The following is a 20,812-nucleotide window of genomic DNA, read 5'->3' as shown; positions in this document are numbered from 1 at the left end:
TTGTAACAACAACCTATACTTCCTAAAAAGCTAAAACATAGTGATTTACGCGAGACTTTATCTTGATCTAGCTCCTGTTTAATATATCTAGCTTCAACAACCTATACTTCCTAAGAGTTTGGAACACAACGATCCATATTCGGACTTGATCTTGATCTGGCTCCCGTTTAATATATCTAGCATGAGAGTATATGCATAACAACTTATTAGTAACGGTTCATGAGTATATATGATAACATGCGTGAATAAGCACATGTAAAATCCAAAACATCAAATCACAACTCACCCTAACATATTATTGGCAGTACCTCTGAAAGTATAGACTTAGGTATAACGTATATGCCTCACTCGTAGGTCATTTTGGTCACAATGTTTGAAATTGTTAAAAATGAGTTTTTAGCAAAACAAGAAAGTGAGTTGTTCTTAACCTTTGACTTAGATAATTGTATTCATTTATGCGATATTTATATCACTTTGGTCTATGTTTTTTCTCCTTCACTGGCGAGCGACAACCAACAAATTTTCCGGTGGCTTCCTTTGACCTATTGAGCTATGATTCTTCTACGCTTTTGTACGTGCTACGGGTTTATATCATTCTACAAGTCTCTATTGCTTAATTTTTTCAATATTTATGTTAATTTTAACTTCCAAAAACTTGGAACATAAAGTAGTGGAAACGTGTATCAAATTGAACCTATGTTTTTGTTTATGTTTAGGTTCTCTTTGATATATACATTTTTTGAACAACTTTTGAAACTATCCTATAGAGGTAGGGTTGTAGAACGAGGAGGTGGGCCCAGAAGCCCTTAGCTCATTAAACACTCCCACATGTCATTTATGCCAAGAATGGTACATGCGGAGGACACCCGCCAAAAAGTAGAAGTCCAATTAAATTGTACAGAAACTTGCGGAAGGTATCCGCGGACGGAGGAATAAAAATATCTAAGAACATTCTTCTAGAAGCTTGCGCGAGGTACCCGCATGAAGGAAAAATAATGACTTTCATATTGGTAATAGACAGTTGGCTACCGGAAGATCCTTTGATAACGATGTTTACCTCTCTCAGGGAGAGCACGTGACGGGTCAACCAATAAGGAGGAGCCAACTGAATGTTTCCCAACGGTCTAGCGCATGGCCAGCTGTTGTCCCTATCAAAATCGGCCACGTGTCCTTCCAGGTAAAAGGAAACATCTTCTGGATAGTGACAGCTTGACCAATCATTCTCTTTTACTCTCGACTATAAATATCTTCTCAATCATCATGAATTATTCATTCACAACCTCCATATTACATCAATAAGATATTTTACTTTCTCTTTCTAGAAGAACAATACTTATTCTCACGCCGGAAGGTGATTACAAGAAGACCCCCATCCGGTCCTTCTCGTCACGAGCTTACAATGATTTGTTTTGCAGGATTTAGATCTGTATCTCGGTCTCTTCACAATCCGTTAAACCTAATTATATCCCTAAACCCTCACCCTGTTGAAGTGTAGCTCTAACCCTAATCCGTTTTGGATCCCTACTTCTTCATACCCAATACCCAATTGAGTTTTCTTGAGACGAGATATCGACCGCCCTGTCCTGATTTTGACGCTCTAAGTCTCACTTCATCTAAGTAGAAAACTCACCGCTGCAAAAAAAACTTTATTAAATCAAATTTCAAACATAAAACCTTAAAAGAACCCAAGTCTTAACCATCACCGCATCTCGTATTATTAAACAAAAGTTAATGGGTGTTTGGCTAAGCTTTTTGTTTTTGCTTTTAGAGAGGTAAAATGTCCAAAATGCTCATCCAAAAAACAAAAAAACTTTAATTTGAAGCTTTTGGAGGGGTATTTTGGACATTTTACCCCTCCAAAAGCAAAAAAACAAAAAGAAAAAGCTTAGCCAAACACCCACTTGCCTGGATAAACATGATGGTATTAAGAAAAGTAATGAGGTAGCTAGCTGCAGGTCTCCTCCTATCCATAAAAAGGCTAGCTTTCAAAACCCCAAAATGGAAAGAAACGGTCACACATCACACTTGGTATTAATTAATAATCCAAAACAAACAAGCTTCAAATAGTTGAACCACCAACTACAGATTTCTTTTTCTTTCAGTCGATCATCACAATCGCAAATCATCACCGTCATAATAATGCGATCATCATCATCAAAGCAGGTTGCAGAGAACAATCGCGGCTTAAACGGCCGCTTCTTCACTCTCCGTAGCCGCCTCTACAACGCTCTAGGTCTCGGTCTCAGGTTTATTATTCACTTCTTCCTCTTCATTTTCATTCAAATTTCTACTTGTTTATCTGCTCAAATTCTGTTCGGTTATATTAGTTGTTGAAAATCGGTTTCAAATTGTTAACCGGAATATTCTAGGGTTTAGTTAATGGTGTGTTTGGATGAGTGATTGATTGATCATGTGATGTTGATTAATGATTATCAGAATAGTCAGAGTGTGTTTAGGTAATTGATTGCATAATTGCATGTGCAGGTATTGTTTGGATGTGATTTCTAGGGTTTAGGATTTGCTTGTGGGGTTGTAAACGAACCAAATGTTCAGCGCCGTTCGTTTATGTTCGTTTGTTTAATAAATGAACGAACATGAACAAGAAATTCCGTTCCATTAGTTAAACAAGCGAACATGAACTAAGCCTCAATTGTGTTCGTGAACATTCGCTAATGTGTTAATGAGCATTCGTTCATGTTCATGTGTATACGCTCTGTTCATGAAAGGTTTTTGTACATTTATTTACTTTATCTAAGCATTTTGTACTCTTTAATTTATGCCCCTAAATTCAAATAGGAAACCATATTCTCACATTGTTTTTGCATTGTTCCCATTTCCTTTCTCGTTATTCACATTATTGATCTCAGTCTCTAGGCTTCGCCGATTTTGTTTGTGTGTGTGAATTATTGGTGAACACATTCATTTCCTTAATGAACGACCACGAACATAAATCTCGTTTGATAAGTGTCCGTGAACACATTATTTCCTTGACAAACGATCATGAGCAAGGCATGTTTGTGTTCATTCGGTTCATTTGCAGCCCTGTTTGCTTGAACCTGTTATATACTTAGATAGTCATCTTGTTGCCCCTAAATAGACTGATAATCAGAGGTGTTGTGCGTTCATTATGACGTTATGTTATAACATAAATAAATGATTCACAGAAACGAGGAGGGAGGACGAAGATGGTCATGTACAGATGTCGAGACACAAAGACACGTTGTTCGTTCTATTGACGCGTTTCTCGAGTGTATAACTTCTGACATGTCACTACATCCTTTAGTAAAGGTAGTTATGATAGCACATCATTGTCAATCTAATTTATAATGTCAGGTTTGATATTTTATTTTAAATGTCAGGAATCAGTTGCTGATATCGTACCAGCATTAGGAAACATACTCCTTCAAAAAAATGAAGCAGTTATGAAACTAGCTTCAAAGGTGTTTGTAAAACTGGTGAATGTTATACCGTATTCAGTAACCGAGTCTCTCATATTGGAAATAATCCACCCGGTATCATCTTCTTTATCTTCATGCCATGTACCAGTTATTATTTTATGTGCCACTGCATTGAAAACCATCTTATCGTGTCTAAGTTCCAAAAAAGAGAGAGATGTATGGAAGGTTCTAGAAGAAACCGAGACGATTAGTTACATCATCCATCATATACAGTCTGGCGGGAGTAAACCACCCGATTTCTTTGTTGAAACAATCTCATTGTTGAGTTATATACTTAACCGTTATCCGTATTCTAGATTTTCTGTTTGGAATAATAATGGATTAATGGAAGTATTGAGGTCTCTGAGTCTCGAGCCTATGCTTTCTGTGAAGGCTGCGGTTTTGCAGTTGTATTCGGCTATAGGTATTTAAAATTTGTGTTTTTAATGTTTTTATATTTAATTATTGCTTTTCTAAACAGTTCCTAATTTTGGGTACCAGCTCTATGTAGAAATGGATCTCAGAAGCTTCTAGAAAGTGGAAACTCTCCTTTACAACTAATGATGGAATCAATGGATGGTTTAAACCCTAACTATCTACAGCTTGCTGGTTTTACACTTGCTGAATGCTTTGTGGTATTAGACAATATTCAGTATATAGGCCTGTAAATGATGTTTGTGAACCATTTAACAGGAAGTTTGTTTATGTTTGTTTTTTAATAAACGAAGGAACATGAACAGAACTTTTTGTTCAGTTACTTAAGGAACGGACATGAACACCTGTCTCGTTTGTTCATTTATGTTCGTGAACGTTCGTTCGTTTATATTCATTTATGTTTGTTTGTTTGTTATGTTCATTTATGTTCGTTAGTTTTCGTTTCCTTAAGCTACTTTGTATATATTAAGTTTTTTAGGCTCATTACAGTTTATTCTAGTTTTCTGAAATTCATAATATCAATATCAACCATTACAATTTAGTCAAGTTTGATCATATTAAGGCCCAACATATTGATGTTCATGTTTACTTTTAGTTGGTGCTTGCTCAGTCATGTTCGTTATATCTGTTCATCTATGTTCAGTCATGTTCTTTTATTCACATTTGTGAGCTGTTTGTTTATACTATTAGTGAACAAACGTGGACACACTCATTTTCTTAACAAACGAACACGAACAAGAAAACTTCAATCGTTGAACTGTTCATGTCCGATCGTTTGTTCTGTTAAAGTTAACCGATTTGGTCCGTTTACAGGTCTATCAATACTCAATACTCACCATTTATCATTTGATATCATTTTGAATTTATGTTTAAACTTTGTAATAACATGTACATAATTTACTGTGTCACTTAGGTAAACGAAGAAGGAAGATTCACAATGATTGAATCATACAGAGAGACATTAGTTAAATCCATCATTGGTGGACTAAACAGCTGGAGTTTGCATTCAGGAAAGCTTACTAAAGAACAAATGTCACTAATTAAGGTTGCTTGTTGTGCGTGCAAGATCGTTTGTTACCCCGGAAAGCATCATAATTACTTCTGGCAACTAGGAATCGAGAGCGTTCTTCTTAAGTTGCTTCTAGATGATTCCCATATTAACCAAATCCCTGATCATTTAAACGAACCGGAAGTCATTGCACGTGATGGTTTAAGTGCTAATTTTCTACCTTCAATTAAGCCTCATGTATGGGATATTCTTGGCGGGCTTGCAGCACATTGCGCAGAAGATTTAACCGCACAAATGGTTAAGAGTGAAAACCACCTTAAAATCCTCATCACATGTGCATGGTAATATTCTTGATCACCGTAATATGTATTGCTGGTGCTACTATTTTAGTTTGTTTGCTTATGTATGTCTTTAAACAGCTTAGGATTTGCGAGTTCCTTGCGTTCAACACGTCAGCGTTGCCAAGATGTAGAAAACGAGCTAGTGTCAAGAGCGGTTTTATTATTGATTTACTCTCCTTCAAAGTACATTTCATCACAGACAAAATCAATATTATGTGGAATACTAAAACCAAATGCGAAGGAAGATATTAAGTACCTATTGAATACCCTTAACACCATGTCATCTTGTTCCAACAATATGGTGTTGGATAGTCTTCAAGTGATACACTTAATAAGTGTGGCTTGTTATTCGGGTCTATCTCAATACCATAGGTATGTTATGAAAAATCAAGGAATACACATATTATGTTCTTACATACAAATGTTGTCAAGAGACCGTGTTTACGCACAAAGGATGAATACATTGTCTCATTATCGTGATCATAACATGAAGATGTGTTGCTATGAGTTTAAAGACGATTGGCTCGGTGATGAAACGTGTATGGTTTTTGGTTTGTTAGGGCTAGCTGAACTGGTACATCATTCTGGTTCGGTCAAAGATCATGTTTGGTTGAAGTCAACCGAATCTCAACTAATATCTCTAGTGCAGGACATTTGCATCAACTCGTTTGCTTCGGGACCAAAATGGTACTGTGCTTATCTTCTTAGCTATTTTGGGTTTTATGGGTTTCCATCAAAACTTGGAAAGAGGGTCAGGACCTCTCTCAATGAGGATGAAATTACAAATTTGACCCTCGTTCTTGGTAATCAAGAACGTGTAAGTGTTCATGGTGTTATTCTTAGTGTCCGGTGTCCGTCACTTTTCCCCTCTGAAGGGAAAGCTTCTAGAAGAAATGAGATTCGGCTCTCGGCTCATGTGAGTCATCAGGCGTTGTTGAAATTATTAGAATATGTGTACTCGGGACATTTAATGGCGGGTGATGATCTTATGAAAAGTTTAAAAACATTAGCTAAACATTGTAATTTGCAGCTTTTGTTGCAAATGCTTTGTAGAAATCGGCCCAAATGGGGAGCTCGCTTTCCAACCTTTGACCTTACTTCGGCTCTTGGACCAAACGGTTTTTGTTTCTCGTAAGAATATGTTTCTCTCAACTTAATTACATCCATCTCAAGCTAATTATGTAATTATATATTTGTATTATATTCAATTAATTTGTGTTTTGTAGAGATATTGTTCTTGAAGCAAAGGGTGATACATGTGAAGAATGGAAGTGTGAATTTTGTATTTTGTCACAGCCACACTTACATGCTCATAAGGCCATTTTATGTGCAAGTTCGGATCACATGCGCGCTTTGCTTTGTTCTGGAATGCAAGAAAGGTACTTATTACATAATGATTGCATAATCTTGGTTTAAAAAGTGTGCGTTAGACGTATGACCATCTGGAAAATGCCTCAAGGGCCTCGAGGCAGTGTCTCATGCACGTCTTGGTCAAAGTTAAGCCTGCTGGAGGCTAGGCGCCTAGGCCTGTAAACGAAGCAAACGAACACGAACAGAGGCATGTTTGTGCTCGTTTGTTTAACTTTAACCGAACAAACGATCTAACATGAAGAATTAGATGAATGAGTTTTCTGGTTCATGTTCGTTAGTTAACAGTATAAACGAACGGTTCGCGGATGGACATGAATGTTGTAACTATAGATGAACGAACATAATGAGCTAAAACCAATTAAAAATCAATGTGAACCACAATGTGCTGGAGCTAAAAAGTTATTTAAACGACTAAATTGTAATGGGCCTAAAAATTTTTAATGAATATATTAACGGGCATAAGCGAACAAACTTAAACAAATGTAATAAATTGTAAAATAACGAACATAAATGAACGTAAACAAATGAACAAAAACGAATTTAAGTGAACGAACATTAAAGAACATAAATGAACACATGAGTCATGTGTTCATGTTCACTCATTTAACTAAATGAACAAAAACTTCTATTCATGTTCGTCCGTTATTAAATAAACAACCTTCCCGCCGAACGATTCAGGCCTATAGGAGGTTGTTTACTAAATAAACAACCTTCGTCCGTTACTGAACGGCCGGTTCGTTTACAGGCCTATGGGAGGCTGTGATATAGACACGACCAAAGGGATGAGAAAATATAATATGCTTGATATGCATCTTCTGGTTGTACACACAGCCTCACGTTTTTTAAACCAAGATTGTATTCATATTTAGCCTTAGATTTGCATATTTCATTAGACTGTTTCATCATATATCTTTAATTTGCAGCCAGTCTGAAAGTATAAAGATTGACCTCGGTTGGAACGCGCTAGTTCGACTAGTAAACTGGCTGTATTCTGGTGAACTTGTTCCAAAACCCGAACACGGTTGTTTATGGTATAATCTAGACGAACAAGTGAAGTTAGAACAAGTTATTCCATATGTTGAACTGTACTGTTTATCAGACAGTTGGCTTCTAGAGGACCTTCACAAAGAATGTTTAGAAGTAATTACGAATTGCTTAGATTCAGTTAACATGGCAACTAAAATGATTCAAATAGGTGCTGATTGTTGCCAGTGGGATTTGGTTGAGTTGGCTGCTAAGTTTATGGCTCCGTCTTATCATCATCTTAGAAACTCGGGGCAGCTTCTAGAACTTGATGAACAGCTTGTTGATATAGTGCGTGCTGCATCTGTTGCTAGACTATCTCAATGAGGTATTCAGCTTATAATATATAGAGGTGTTATATAGATTATTGATAGATGTTGATGTCTGAAATTGTCATGGAACTAACAACTTTCAAGTAGTCATGTAATTTTTGGTATATCCGACCTAAACTACTGGAAATGGGTTAGTCTGTGTATCTTTTGTTTTTCTGAGTTGAATCGGGACATAGTTTAAGACTTTTAAGGAGAAAACGGGCCTGAAAATGTTGTATAAAAAATGGGTGAAAGTTAGTTACAAAATAACTCAAGGGTGGTTGGCGACTGAGCATTTTCACTAGTTGTTTATAGTTTCTAGAGGTGTAAACAAGCTAAGACAATCCTGAACTTAACAATACTCGAGCTCGGGTCTTTCTAATTTATAAAGCTCCACCTTGGCTTGGATTAAGTCTGAAGTTTAAATTTAAGCTCGACTTGTAAAATGGTGTGTAAGACCGGGCTCTGCTCGATTGTTTGATGAGCCTAGATGAATTAAAAGCTTGGCTTGAGCTTTACTGTTTAAACGGTAATAGCTTAGGCCCGAATATTTACTTTAAGCTCGTTAGTCATGAACTGGTTTAACAAACTGATTGAACAAAATGGAAGAACTAGAACTCTAAGCTATCACATCATAAATTATTATTGGTTTTATTTTACCCAAGTAAACAACTTTTTGTGCTCTGATGCCTATCAACTTAACATTAAAATTTTGCGATTGGGTCCGGTCACATGATAAAATAGAATGCCATACATAAGAAGTAATAACCAATGCTAAAGATTACATTTTTATAGAATTTGTGTAGATATCCTTTTAGAAAATGTATCTTTTGTTTACTCGTAATTATAAGAATGAACTTTATGTTCTTGCACCTTTAAATTTATCAATTTGGATGACGCTAAAGAAAAGAAAGGATTATCCCTTAAAAGAGAAAGAAAATGTTTTAAAGAAAAAAAAAGGTTGAAAGAAAAAACTGCAACCAACTGTCACTATTTATTCAACCACACGTTCATAGCTTGTCGTTTGAAATATGATGGGTCAATAAAAAACCAGTAGTTTACGTTACATATAACATAAAAATAACCTAGTGTCGTAATGTATGTAGTGCTACAAGTTCTAATATCAAAAACATATATTAGATTGTCAAATAATATGTATGACTTATCACTCGATCTCCTCATCAATCAACGACTCCTAGTCCTAGGCTAGGCATGAAAACGCGGATGGATACAACATATTGATTGATCCCATTTGTGTAAAATGAAGTTCTATAACTAGGCCAGGCCCCAACCAATCTTCTAATGTGCCTCTGATATATTGTTTGTGAACTGTAATACAAACGTGTTTATAAACAGGTCACCACAAACGAACAAACACATAGCAAACAATGTTTTGTATGATTTTGCTCACAAAAAATTGCGAGTGTCAACAATTTGATTCGACTATCAAATTTGTGTTTGTTTTTTCTTCTCTTTCAACATTCATATTCATATATACACATAATAAACATATTAAAATATATAATTTAGTTTTGTAAGTGATAATTTTTCTTAAATAATACATTTTAAGAATACAAAGTCATTAAAAAATACTAAAAATCTAGAATGAATAAACATAAACATGCTTAATCGAACACCATATTGAATGTTGAGTGCAAACGAGCCAAGCTTCTCGTGAGCTAATCAAGATGAGCTCGTTAAAAAGCTTGATCGAGCCCGACCTCGAGCCTAGAAGTAAGCTAGTTTAATAAACGAGCCCGAGCTTGAGCTTCACTTATCGAGCTTGAACCGGCTCGCGAATCTAAACAACCTGTCATTTATATAATTTTTTAAAATATATAGAGTATAATGTTATGCAAAAATAATAAAAAAACTAAATAATATATTATTTGATACAGAAAGTTATAAACTAAATATATATATATCTAACTATCTATATAATTGCCTACCATAAAATCCTATGTGTCGCTCTCAGGTTGTTTCCCCCATTCTCTAGAGTCACCAGATTGCTTGATTTCTAAATGGAGGCTCTCATGCATTTAACCCGAATTCATGGGTATGGGTCTTACCAAACCCGGATAGTCTTTAAATGGGTTATAACATCTCATATATTTATGAAATTATTTCATAATCAAACAGTTTTTTTTGTGGGTTATGAGTCTCACCAAACCCGGATAACTTCTAAACGGGTTATGACATTAGGATGAGCATGAGATGATACCGGTACCGATTCCGAAAATCGGAAATTCTTGGTACCGGTACCAAAATATTCGGTTTGGTACCTATAACAAACCACAAATAAAAGATAAAAGAGATAAGTGAAGGAAATTCCATCCCACATTGGTGGAGGAAAAAATGGAGAAGGTACCACCATAGTATAAATAGGTTTGTAAGTTCTTGTCTCACATCGCTAGATTAACAAACTAGTGAGCTCTTTATAAGAAAGAAAATTTATATGTTAATGTTCTTATAAGACATATCACACCCAGTGGTCCTAGCGGAGGGTGCGAAGCACCTGAACGCGCACGCGCATGGGCCCGGGCGAAGTACGATGGGCGCAATGTGGCGCTTTGATGGCGCACTTTGCCCTTCGCATGCTCGCATCGCCGCTTAAGGGCCGCCTTAGCATTTTTGTCTCCCATCGCGATACGCGACAGGTTTGGGTTAGCCTCATCGCGTACCGCGATGATGTGTAACCTTATCCAAATATATGGCAGCGTAGCGATACACGATAGGCTGATATAGCTACCCATTGCGTACCGCGACGTGGAGGTTACGCAGAGGACACGTGGCGTGCCACGTAGCAGGCCTAGGGCTGACTCGACTCAGCTATGAGATTCTTCGCGATACGTGACGCCTTTCTATTTATGGCCATCGCGTACCGCGATGGGGTCCATAACTTGCTATAAATAGGAAGCCAACTGGACATTCATTCCTCGCTCAAAACTCTCATATTCTCTCTGAATTTTCACACACATACATAATATTAAGATAACGGTATAATACCCGAGTGTTGTAACGATATCCGATCGAAAGAAATATACACGAATCCGAAGCTCTGCCTGTTAAGGTAAGACATTGTGCCATCATGTAAAGTTTCTACTATCGTGATTATCGTTATGATTATTGGTTTTATACTAATCTAGGTATACTACATAGTGTTTATCCTAGGTGCTTAATACCAGGAGGTGTTACTTAATTGTAAACTTGCAAGGTGAGACATTCGAGTTTTTGTACCACTCACATTTGTGTGAGACAACTGTTTTTCCGACACTGTCATGATGATTTCAAAACCTATAAAACTCATGGCGGATGGTCTAAATGTTTTCAAATATATTTTTAAAAGTATTTTAAATACATTACAGTGATTAAGTCTCTGTAGACTTACGGGATGGTTACTACTGGTATTGTGGGGTTTTGTATACAAGGCTTGCCTACTGGGCTATTACACGTTACTTATTGGACAAGTGTTAGCCAATAAGTAATATGACCACAGTCATAGATACGGTCGAGTGACAAGTACTTTTCGGTAATTTGTAAGCAGGCAGATGTAAAAACATCTTAATGCTGTAACTGTAAAATGTGTCATTTACAAATGAATGTACTCACCAGTATTTCTTGCTGATCAAATATTTTAAACATGTTTCATGTGACTTGTTAGAGACAAAGGAATGATGCATGCGGGCTTCCAGCTTAAATAAGTGGCTTGTCACCAGAATAAAGAAACGTGTTTTGTAAATTAGAGTTTAACTCTATAAAACTTATGTTTGTATCAAAAGGGATTAAATTCCCGGTTTATCATAATAATAATCATGGTGTTTTTACAACTCTGATAATTTTTTCCTAACTACGGTTCTGATGAAATTTTCCGCTGCAAAATAATTTAATAAACACCGATACCACCAATCAATGTTCACGGCTCCCCTCCCGGGGTATAGGGGTCGGGGGCTGTGACAGTACCGGTACCGAGGGTAAAAAATCGGGAAATACCGGTACCGGTACCGATCCCGAAACTTAAAACTTTGGTACCGATTCGGTACCGACGGTACCAAATCGGTACCGCTACCGATTTTGCTCATCCATATATGACATCTCATTTATTTGTGAAATACCGGTACCGGTACCGATCCCGAAACTTAAAACTTTGGTACCGATTCGGTACCGACGGTACCAAATCGGTACCGCTACCGATTTTGCTCATCCATGTATGACATCTCATTTATTTGTGATATAACTCATTAATCATTAAAGAATAATTTACACGGGTTATGGTTCTTAATAGCTCTCAAATGGATTATAGATCTCATTTATTGGTAAACACTATCATTAAACTCTAATTTAATTTATCTCCTTTACATGTGTTCTGTTGCTGGTCTATCAGCTTCATCGCCGGCTAACTTCTGATACTACCCACCATTGTCAACTATATTAACATCCCCTTTTTCATTAGACAAATATTTGTGTTCATGTTTGTTCATTTAAAAAAATCAACATGTTCGTTTGCGTTTATGTTTGTTCGTTAAAAATCTAAAAAACCTAAACATCTCAAACACTAAAAAATATAATAACAAACTAATATATATGTTTTAAATTAAAACTAAACTACGTTAATAAATAAAATAAATCATTATAAAATAATAAAACGACTAAAACAAAAGTTTAAATAGATCCCGTAATACGGGAGGATCAAACTAGTGTTTAATAAATGAGCCCGAACTCTGGTTGATGTTTGAATTAGAGCTTGAAAACCCCAAGCAAACGAAAATAGTTGGTTCCTACTAATAATCAATCTACTCAGTCTTGTGAGCGGTCTAAACAAAATCTCTCTGCAACTCCTCCTCTATTAGGTAATCATCGGTGAGGTTAGGTTAAATGTCTGTTCTGGTGGTTACAAGCTTGGGAGACATCGTTATCGATTTGCATACGGATCGCTGTCCTCTCACCTCCAAGAATTTCCTCAAACTCTGCAAGTATTATTATTATTAACCCTAATTCTTTTGCCTTTTGTTTTTATTAATTCTGTTATGTTACCTAGGGTTTGTATTATTATTATTATTTCTATAATCAAGACGTCCGATTGGTGCAGGATTAAGTATTACAATGGCTGTCTCTTTCACACCGTCCAGAAGGATTTCACCGCACAGACCGGTGATCCCACCGGAACAGGCTCTGGTGGTGATTCTATCTACAAGTAACACAACCTACTTTTATGCTACTCTTTAATATACAAATTATTACATTATTACTAGGCTCATGCTTGATGCAAATTTGCATTTTTATGGCTTTATCTTTCAGATTCTTGTATGGTGATCAAGCTCGGTTTTTTCAAGATGAGATTCATTTGGATCTAAAGCATACAAAGACGGGCACAATTGCCATGGCTAGTGCTGGAGAGAATCTTAATGCTTCACAGGTACTTTTAACATTGTTTTTGTACTCTTGTTAGATTAAATATTACAATGTATTTGTAAAAATGATTTTTTTAGTGTAATATGTTATAAAGTGCATGCTCATTTTATGTTTTTCAGTTTTACATTACACTGCGTGATGATCTTGACTACCTAGATGGCAAGAAGACTGTAAGTTTTATGGTTCATGATATGTTTTTTGATTATTTATTAATCTATAGATTCTGATATCTTATGTTGCCATATACTATTCAACTATTGTAGGTGTTTGGTGAGGTGGCTGAAGGGTTTGAAACGCTCACCAGGATAAATGAAGCTTATGTAGACGATAAAAACCGACCATATAAAAACATACGGTACATTAAACATTCTCATATTGTGTTTTTTAGCTTCTACCAACTTACAAAATTAATGCTGTTTTTTTTTTTGGTCACAGCATCAAGCACACTTACATACTTGATGATCCTTTTGAGGATCCTGAACAGTTATCTGAGCTAATTCCAGATGCTTCACCTGAAGGAAAGCCAAAAGATGAGGTAATAAATTATATTTATAAATGACCACAAAGGGTTACAAGTTTGATATATTTTGAGTTATTAATGTTTAATAATTTGTTACAAATATAGGTTGATGATGAAGTGAGGCTTGAAGATGATTGGGTGCCGTTGGATGAGCAATTGGATGCAGCAGAACTTGAGCAGGTCATCCGGGACAAAGAAGCACATTCTAGAGCAGTTGTGCTTGAAAGCGTACGTATCGTATATTTTAATGATTATTGTTATAACATATTAATTATTCGTGAAATAAAATAGTTTGTGTAGAGACATATTTGACACTAAGTGATTAGATATGGGCCTGTAAATGAACCAAACGAACTATTACAATTAAATTAGCAGGGTTTTTATGTTCGTGCTCGTTCATTAAGAATATGAACATTTTTGTTTATGTTCGTTAATTAATGTAAGCGAACGGGTCACGAACATAAACGAATGAACATTACTGAACATAGATAAATGAACATAACTGAGCTAAAACCAACTACAATAAATGTGAACAACAATGTTTGGTGCATACTAATAATTAAAACTAGACTAACTTGTAATGGGCTTAGAATATTTAATTGAATGTATTAACAAATGTAAACTACATAAGTGAGCATACATGAACGAACATAAAACAAACTTAACTGAACCATTGTAAACAAACGGTCCCGAGCCTAAATGAACGAATGAGCCATGTGTTCATGTTCATTCGTTTATTAAATAAACGAACATAATTGAACTCCCTGCTAAACAGTTCACCAAACGTTCGGTCTGTTAAAGTTTGAAAATTTTGGACATAAAGTCTTTCAGGTCAACTCAGCCCATTTTGAAATATGCGATAAAGTCATAAAACTACTTGTTTTGACCCGTTATCTGTCCCACTTGACCTGTCTACTTTGCTACCTCTAGTTAGTATAAGACATTCACAGTTTCACACTTGTCATTATGTTTTTGGCATTCCAGATAGGCGATATTCCAGATGCTGAGATTAAACCTCCTGATAATGTGCTCTTTGTATGCAAACTAAATCCTGTAACTGAAGTAAGTTGTTAAACCGCTTAACTAAATATGTATAATGATTATACTTTCTTTGTAAATGTTATATCTTTTCTATTACAGGATGAGGATCTGAATACTATCTTTTCTCGGTTTGGAACAGTGACCTCGTAAGTTTTCAAATCTTGAATCTTTCTAATTGACCAGATCTATTTTTTGTTAGAATAACAATTTCTATAATATCATGAACTTTTGCAGAGCTGATATAATTCGTGACTATAAAACTGGAGACAGCTTGTGCTATGCCTTTATTGGTGAGTCTTTTATCTTTATCATTCAGCTTGTAGCTATTGATATTTTTTAGGATTAATTTCATATATAACATACACCCAATTAAAACTAAAAACTGTCATATATACCCAGTTTTAATGAGTTTTTACTTAATGACTATTCTATTCATTTTCATTTTATTTGTGTGAACCCTATTTTTATATTTGGTTTGACTTCTATGATAACCAAGCAAACCCAACTGTCGTCTCTCTTTTATTCTCTCGATGACGGATAATCTAACAATGGATGCTGTATATTTGAATCAGAGTATCAAACTTGAACCAGATAGTTGCATGATAAAAAAAAATAAGTTATAAAATGGGTAAAAATTTAAGCTAAACATGGGCATATAAAAAATTTTAAAGTTAAAGATGGGCATATTTGAAATTTTGAAGATTTAGAAAAATAAGGGTAAAATAGTCATTCAATTAATTGTTTTTAATGATATAAGTATATTTAATATTTTATTTACTTTGTAACGGCATGTATGATATTTTTAGTTTTGCATGGGGGATATTTGATATTTTCTAAGTTTATAGGGGTATATATGAAGTTGCCCCTTTTTTTATTTTTTTTACTTTTTAGTTGGTTTAGTTTTAATCTGAAATTGTCATTTGTATTTATATATCAGAGTTCGAGGACAAAGAAGCTTGTGAGCAAGCATATTTCAAGGTAACATGGTTCTATTTTCATGTTTTATGTCATTAAAGAAATTTGTAGCTAGAAATATGATATTTCTAAAGTATTATTTAAAATATATGATGACAGATGGATAATGCGTTAATAGATGATAGGAGAATACACGTGGATTTCAGTCAAAGTGTGTCAAGAATGTGGAACCAGTACAGGCGTAAAGGGAATCGGTCAGGAATAGGTAAAATGGTTTGGTTGGACTTAAGTTATTATATTTAGCTCTTTTTTGTATTAAACGTTTGTTTTTGGTTTTATTGTAGCTGGTAAAGGTTGCTTCAAATGTGGTTCCCTTGATCATATTGCAAAAGACTGTACTGGGAGCTCTGATAACAAACAACCTCCAAAGTACATCTTGAAGGATGATGATATTTCTAGAAAAGGTGGCAACAATAGCTCAAGGTTTGTAAACCTCTATACATGCGCTTTGAGGTGGCAAGATGGGTGTGTCGGGTAATGGGTCAAATCAAGTGTTTTTTTAGTTGACTTTTTGAGCCACAAACACCTTTATATATAAATGACCATTTTGCAAACTTTTTCTATTTGACCTGCTTGACCACTCTGAAATAACGCTACATCCCAGATTAACCCGTTCATAAGCATGCTTGTAAACAAACCGAATGAACACGAACGAAGTGTGATCGTGTTCTTTCGTATAACTTTAACCGAACAAATGATCGAACACGTACAATGGAACAATTAAGGTATTCTTGTTCGTGTTCGTCATTTAAGAAAATCAACATGTTCGTGCTTGTTTATGTTTATGTTTGTTACTTATTAACAATATAAACGAACAGTTTATGAAAGTAAGCAACGAACATAATTGAACATAGATGAACGGACATGACTTTGCTAAAACCAGTTAAAAGTAATCTGGAGAACAATGTGTTGGGCCTAGAAAGTTATTAAAGCTAGACTAAGTTGTAATGGACCAAAACTTTTTAATGAATATATTAACAAATGTAAACGAACGAACTTAAACAAACATAAATGAAAGTAAATGAATGAACATAAACAATTTTATACGAAAGAATGTTCACGAACATAAATGAACGAACAAGACGTGCTCATGTTCGTTTCTTTAACTCGATGAAAAAAAGTTTTTGTTCATGTTCGTTCATTTATTAAATAAACTAACATAAAAGAACTTCTAGCTGAACGGTTCACAGGTTGTTCACTGAAAATGTTCGGTTCATTTACAGGCCATAAGTAAACGGGTCAAAATTGCCACCCATGTTCGTTTGTTTAACTCAAGGTTTGCATGCTCGCTTAGACTAACACAAAGTTGTTTTTTTTACAGGTATGACATGGTGTTTGATGATGACACCCATGGAAGTCCACAAAGAAAGAAGCCACCAAGACACGAGGCAGATGACTCTAACGCGTATCGAAAACCTAGTCACCGGGCGTCAAATGAAACAAATAAAAGCGACTACAAACATAAAGACTCGGTGGATGAAAGAAGAAGAGAGCATAGGCGAGATGATAGGCACCACACATCAGAGGGAAGAAGGGATTACAAGAGAGACGAGTCGGATCATAGAACATCTAGGAACAATGACAGAGATATAACCCGTGATGATGATAAGAGGCGTGATAGTAGAGATGACAGGAAGAGATACAGGGAAGATGAGTATGATAGGAAAAAGGATAACCGAAGAGATGAGTCGTATAGAAGAACAACACGCGAAGATGATGTTGGGCATAAGCAGAGCAAGGAGGGAGATCGTGGTCGTGTTAGAAGCAGCACAAAATATGATAATAGGGATCGTAGTAGGAGGGAATAAATGGTTGGTTTTGATTATACGAGGAAGGAAATGAGTTGGATAATGTGTTTTTTTCTGACCATTATAGACACTATCCTGATTCTCTTTGTTGTTACTTTGCAGTTTGTCTTTCGTTTCTAGATTTTGGGTATGATAACTATTGAATTTATGAATTTGTTAAAAGTTCTTTTTTCTTTTTATATCATTTGCCAAATTATTTTAAAATATAAGACATTACAACCTTAGGGGGTTGAAGGTCAAAAATTATAGCATCTTACTATATTATATGTTCATACTTATCGTGTCACAAGTGTGAGTGATTTCCATCTCGTGTCTTACTGATGATTACTAAAACAACAAACCCATACAAATCGTCATCTTATTGTCACATCATATTCAAAACTTTTCTTAGAAACCTTATTATCTTTCATAAGGGATTACTCTATAGAATAGTAACCAACTTTAAAAGTTATTCCAATCAGGTCATTGATACAAACTTTTATTCCAATCAGGTCATTGAACTTTCATTTTTGTTCCAATCCTAGATATTTTACCTGGATAGCAGGTAATCTAATTTTTTTTTAATTTTTCAATGTTTTTACTTTGCATAATAACTTTTAAAGGTTGCGAAAATTAGTAAAAATTCGAAATATAATTTTAAAATTTCGAAAATTTGCAAAAAAAATTCGGAAATTTGAGGTTCGGGTTAGAACGGGTCAAGGTCGGAACGGGTCAAAACGGGTTTCGGGTCAGTTTTTTTTTTGAACCAACGAATCAGCGTGTTTTTAACACGTTACAACTCATTTTAACAGCAAAAGCTCGTTTAAGCGATTTTTCAGTTCGTTTCAGCACCTAACAGCTTATTTAAGAGATTTTTAAGTTCGTTTCAGCACGTAACAGCTCGTTTAAGCGATTTTTCAGTTCGTTTCAGCACGTAACAGCTCGTTTAAGCGATGTTTCAGCTCGTTTCAGCACCTAACAGCTCGTTTAAGCGATGTTTCAGCACCTAATAGCTCGTTTAAGCGATTTTTAAGTTCGTTTCAGCACCTAACAGCTCGTTTAAGCGATTTTAAGTTCGTTTCAGCACCTAACAGCTCGTTTAAGCGATTTTTAAGTTCGTTTCAGTTTTTTTTGAACCAACGAATCAGCGTGTTTTCAACACGTTACAACTCGTTTTAAGCGATTTTTAAGTTCGTTTCAGCACCTAACAGCTGTTAAGTGCTGTTAGGTGCTGAAAAATCGCTTAAACGAGCTGTTAGGTGCTGAAAGAACTAAAAAATCACTTAAACGAGCTGTTAAGTGCTGAAACGAACTTAAAAATCGCTTAAACGAGCTGTTATGTGCTGAAACGAACTGAAAAATCGCTTAAACGAGCTGTTACGTGCTGAAACGAACTTAAAAATCGCTTAAACGAGCTGTTAGGTGCTGAAAGAACTAAAAAATCACTTAAACGAGCTGTTAGGTGCTGAAACGAACTTAAAAATCGCTTAAACGAGCTGTTAGGTGCTGAAACGAACTTAAAAATCGCTTAAACGAGCTGTTAGGTGCTGAAACGAACTGAAAAATCACTTAAACGAGCTTTTGCTGTTAAAACGAGTTGTAGCGTGTTGAAAACACGCTGATTTGTTGGTTAAAAAAAATGACCCGAAACCCGTTTTGACCCGTTCCGACCTTGACCCGTTCTAACCCGAACCTCAATTTTCCGAACTATTTTTTGCAAATTTTTTGAAATTTTAAAATTATATTTCGCATTTTTACTAATTTTCGCAACCTTTAAAAGTTATTATGCAAAGTAAAAACATTGGAAAAAAAAAACAAAAACCTAGATTACCTGCTATCCAGGTAAAATATCTAGGATTGGAACAACTTTCAAAATTGGTTACTATTATATGGAGTAATCCCCTTTCGTAACAACAAACTTTCGCAAATCCTATTAAAAAGTATTAAAGTTATATATATATATATATATATATATATATATATGTGTGTGTATGTGAGTCATGGCCACATCATTAGGTTGTTCCTAGTTTGCTTTCACAAACTTCCTGTAGACGTTGAAGGCATATATTCTACCTCCACAACAAGGATATTTGTGACCAAAAAGTTTGACACCTGTCACATGGACTCAAACCTTCCCATTGTTGTTGCTCTAATTGTGTTTGGGATTGATTTTTAAAATAACTTATTGACTTTTTCTAAAAGTAATTTTAAAAAACTAAGATTTGTGGTTTTCAGAAAACAGTTTTTTAACCATTTTAAAAAAACTAAAATAAGAAATATTTTTGTGATTGGTAAATTTTTTTTTAATTTATTGCTTTTTGAAAAAATTAATAAACCAATAAGTTGTTTTCAAACTCAATCTCAAACATGCTCTAGGATGGTATATTGATACACCAATATGAATGAATGTTTAATAGTATTTGTAGTAAGCTTCCAATGCGTATTTATTCTTAATAATTGGTGTACCTTTTTAACGAGTTTTGAGCTTCTTTTTATGTTATTAATTTTTCTTTTACAAATTATTAACTCTTCTTCGAGTTGTTTGAAATTTTCAGAAAACTAAATAACCTAAACAAGTACTAGTTTAAAGTTCTTAATAATGTTATCATTTTATTTCATAATATTCACAATTCCAAATATGATAATGTAAATTTAATTTTAAACACGGCAAATCCACAATTTACAATTGAAACAAAGGGTATTCAATAAAAAACACAATCAAACCAAACTAATTTTATATTTGAAAAAAAAAAGAAAAAATATGATATATTTGATGTACTTATTTGTTTTCTCATGAAAATGAGATATGTATCAAATTACAAAACAAGAAAAGAGTTAAGTATGTATAAATTCCTTTGTCGACAAGAGAAGGTTTGATACCAACATATTCAAGTTGTTGATGGTATCACTTATAAGCTGTTAATCTTGTGTGATCGGGTAATTCTTATTGCTTTTAATCGAAATCACATGGTGACTTAGAAGCTAGCTAATGCCTAATGGGAATGTTAATGTCATGTATCTTGCTTCCAACATCTACCTAGCTATATCAACCATCAAACTACATATCAAACAATCACACGTATTACTTTAATCGTTTAGAATAAAATAAAATAGCAAATATGATTGCATATTTTGGTGACTGTCCATCCCCTC

At 34.9% G+C, this 20,812-nt stretch overlaps 2 protein-coding genes across 2 annotated transcripts; both read left to right on the top strand.

Moving 5' to 3' along the window:
• The first annotated feature begins 2,077 nt into the window (after nucleotides 1-2,077).
• Nucleotides 2,078-8,634, top strand: LOC143598290 (BTB/POZ domain-containing protein At1g04390-like). The gene is made up of 8 exons (XM_077076544.1): nucleotides 2,078-2,246; nucleotides 3,165-3,288; nucleotides 3,360-3,861; nucleotides 3,939-4,072; nucleotides 4,786-5,222; nucleotides 5,301-6,353; nucleotides 6,449-6,601; nucleotides 7,517-8,634. The coding sequence occupies exons 1-8, from the start codon at nucleotides 2,140-2,142 to the stop codon at nucleotides 7,941-7,943; spliced, it is 2,937 nt and encodes a 978-aa protein (XP_076932659.1). The 5' UTR covers nucleotides 2,078-2,139; the 3' UTR covers nucleotides 7,944-8,634.
• Nucleotides 8,635-12,759: 4,125 nt separating this feature from the next.
• On the top strand, nucleotides 12,760-17,822 carry LOC143597917 (peptidyl-prolyl cis-trans isomerase CYP59-like). Its single transcript, XM_077076289.1, has 14 exons — nucleotides 12,760-12,897; nucleotides 13,014-13,118; nucleotides 13,223-13,340; nucleotides 13,456-13,506; nucleotides 13,600-13,691; nucleotides 13,772-13,871; nucleotides 13,962-14,084; nucleotides 14,841-14,918; nucleotides 14,997-15,043; nucleotides 15,132-15,187; nucleotides 15,835-15,875; nucleotides 15,972-16,077; nucleotides 16,157-16,295; nucleotides 17,194-17,822. Exons 1-14 carry the CDS (start codon nucleotides 12,800-12,802, stop codon nucleotides 17,678-17,680), a joined length of 1,641 nt encoding a protein of 546 aa, XP_076932404.1. The 5' UTR covers nucleotides 12,760-12,799; the 3' UTR covers nucleotides 17,681-17,822.
• Nucleotides 17,823-20,812: the final 2,990 nt, after the last annotated feature.

This window comes from Bidens hawaiensis, unplaced genomic scaffold (genome assembly GCF_021521415.1).
Source record: "Bidens hawaiensis isolate Kalapana, Puna unplaced genomic scaffold, B.hawaiensis_p1.1 tig00001842_1, whole genome shotgun sequence".
In the NCBI taxonomy this organism is placed as follows: domain Eukaryota; kingdom Viridiplantae; phylum Streptophyta; class Magnoliopsida; order Asterales; family Asteraceae; genus Bidens; species Bidens hawaiensis.
The sequence above is the reverse complement of the archived record's forward strand: the minus strand, read 5'-3'. Positions and strand labels throughout refer to the sequence as shown.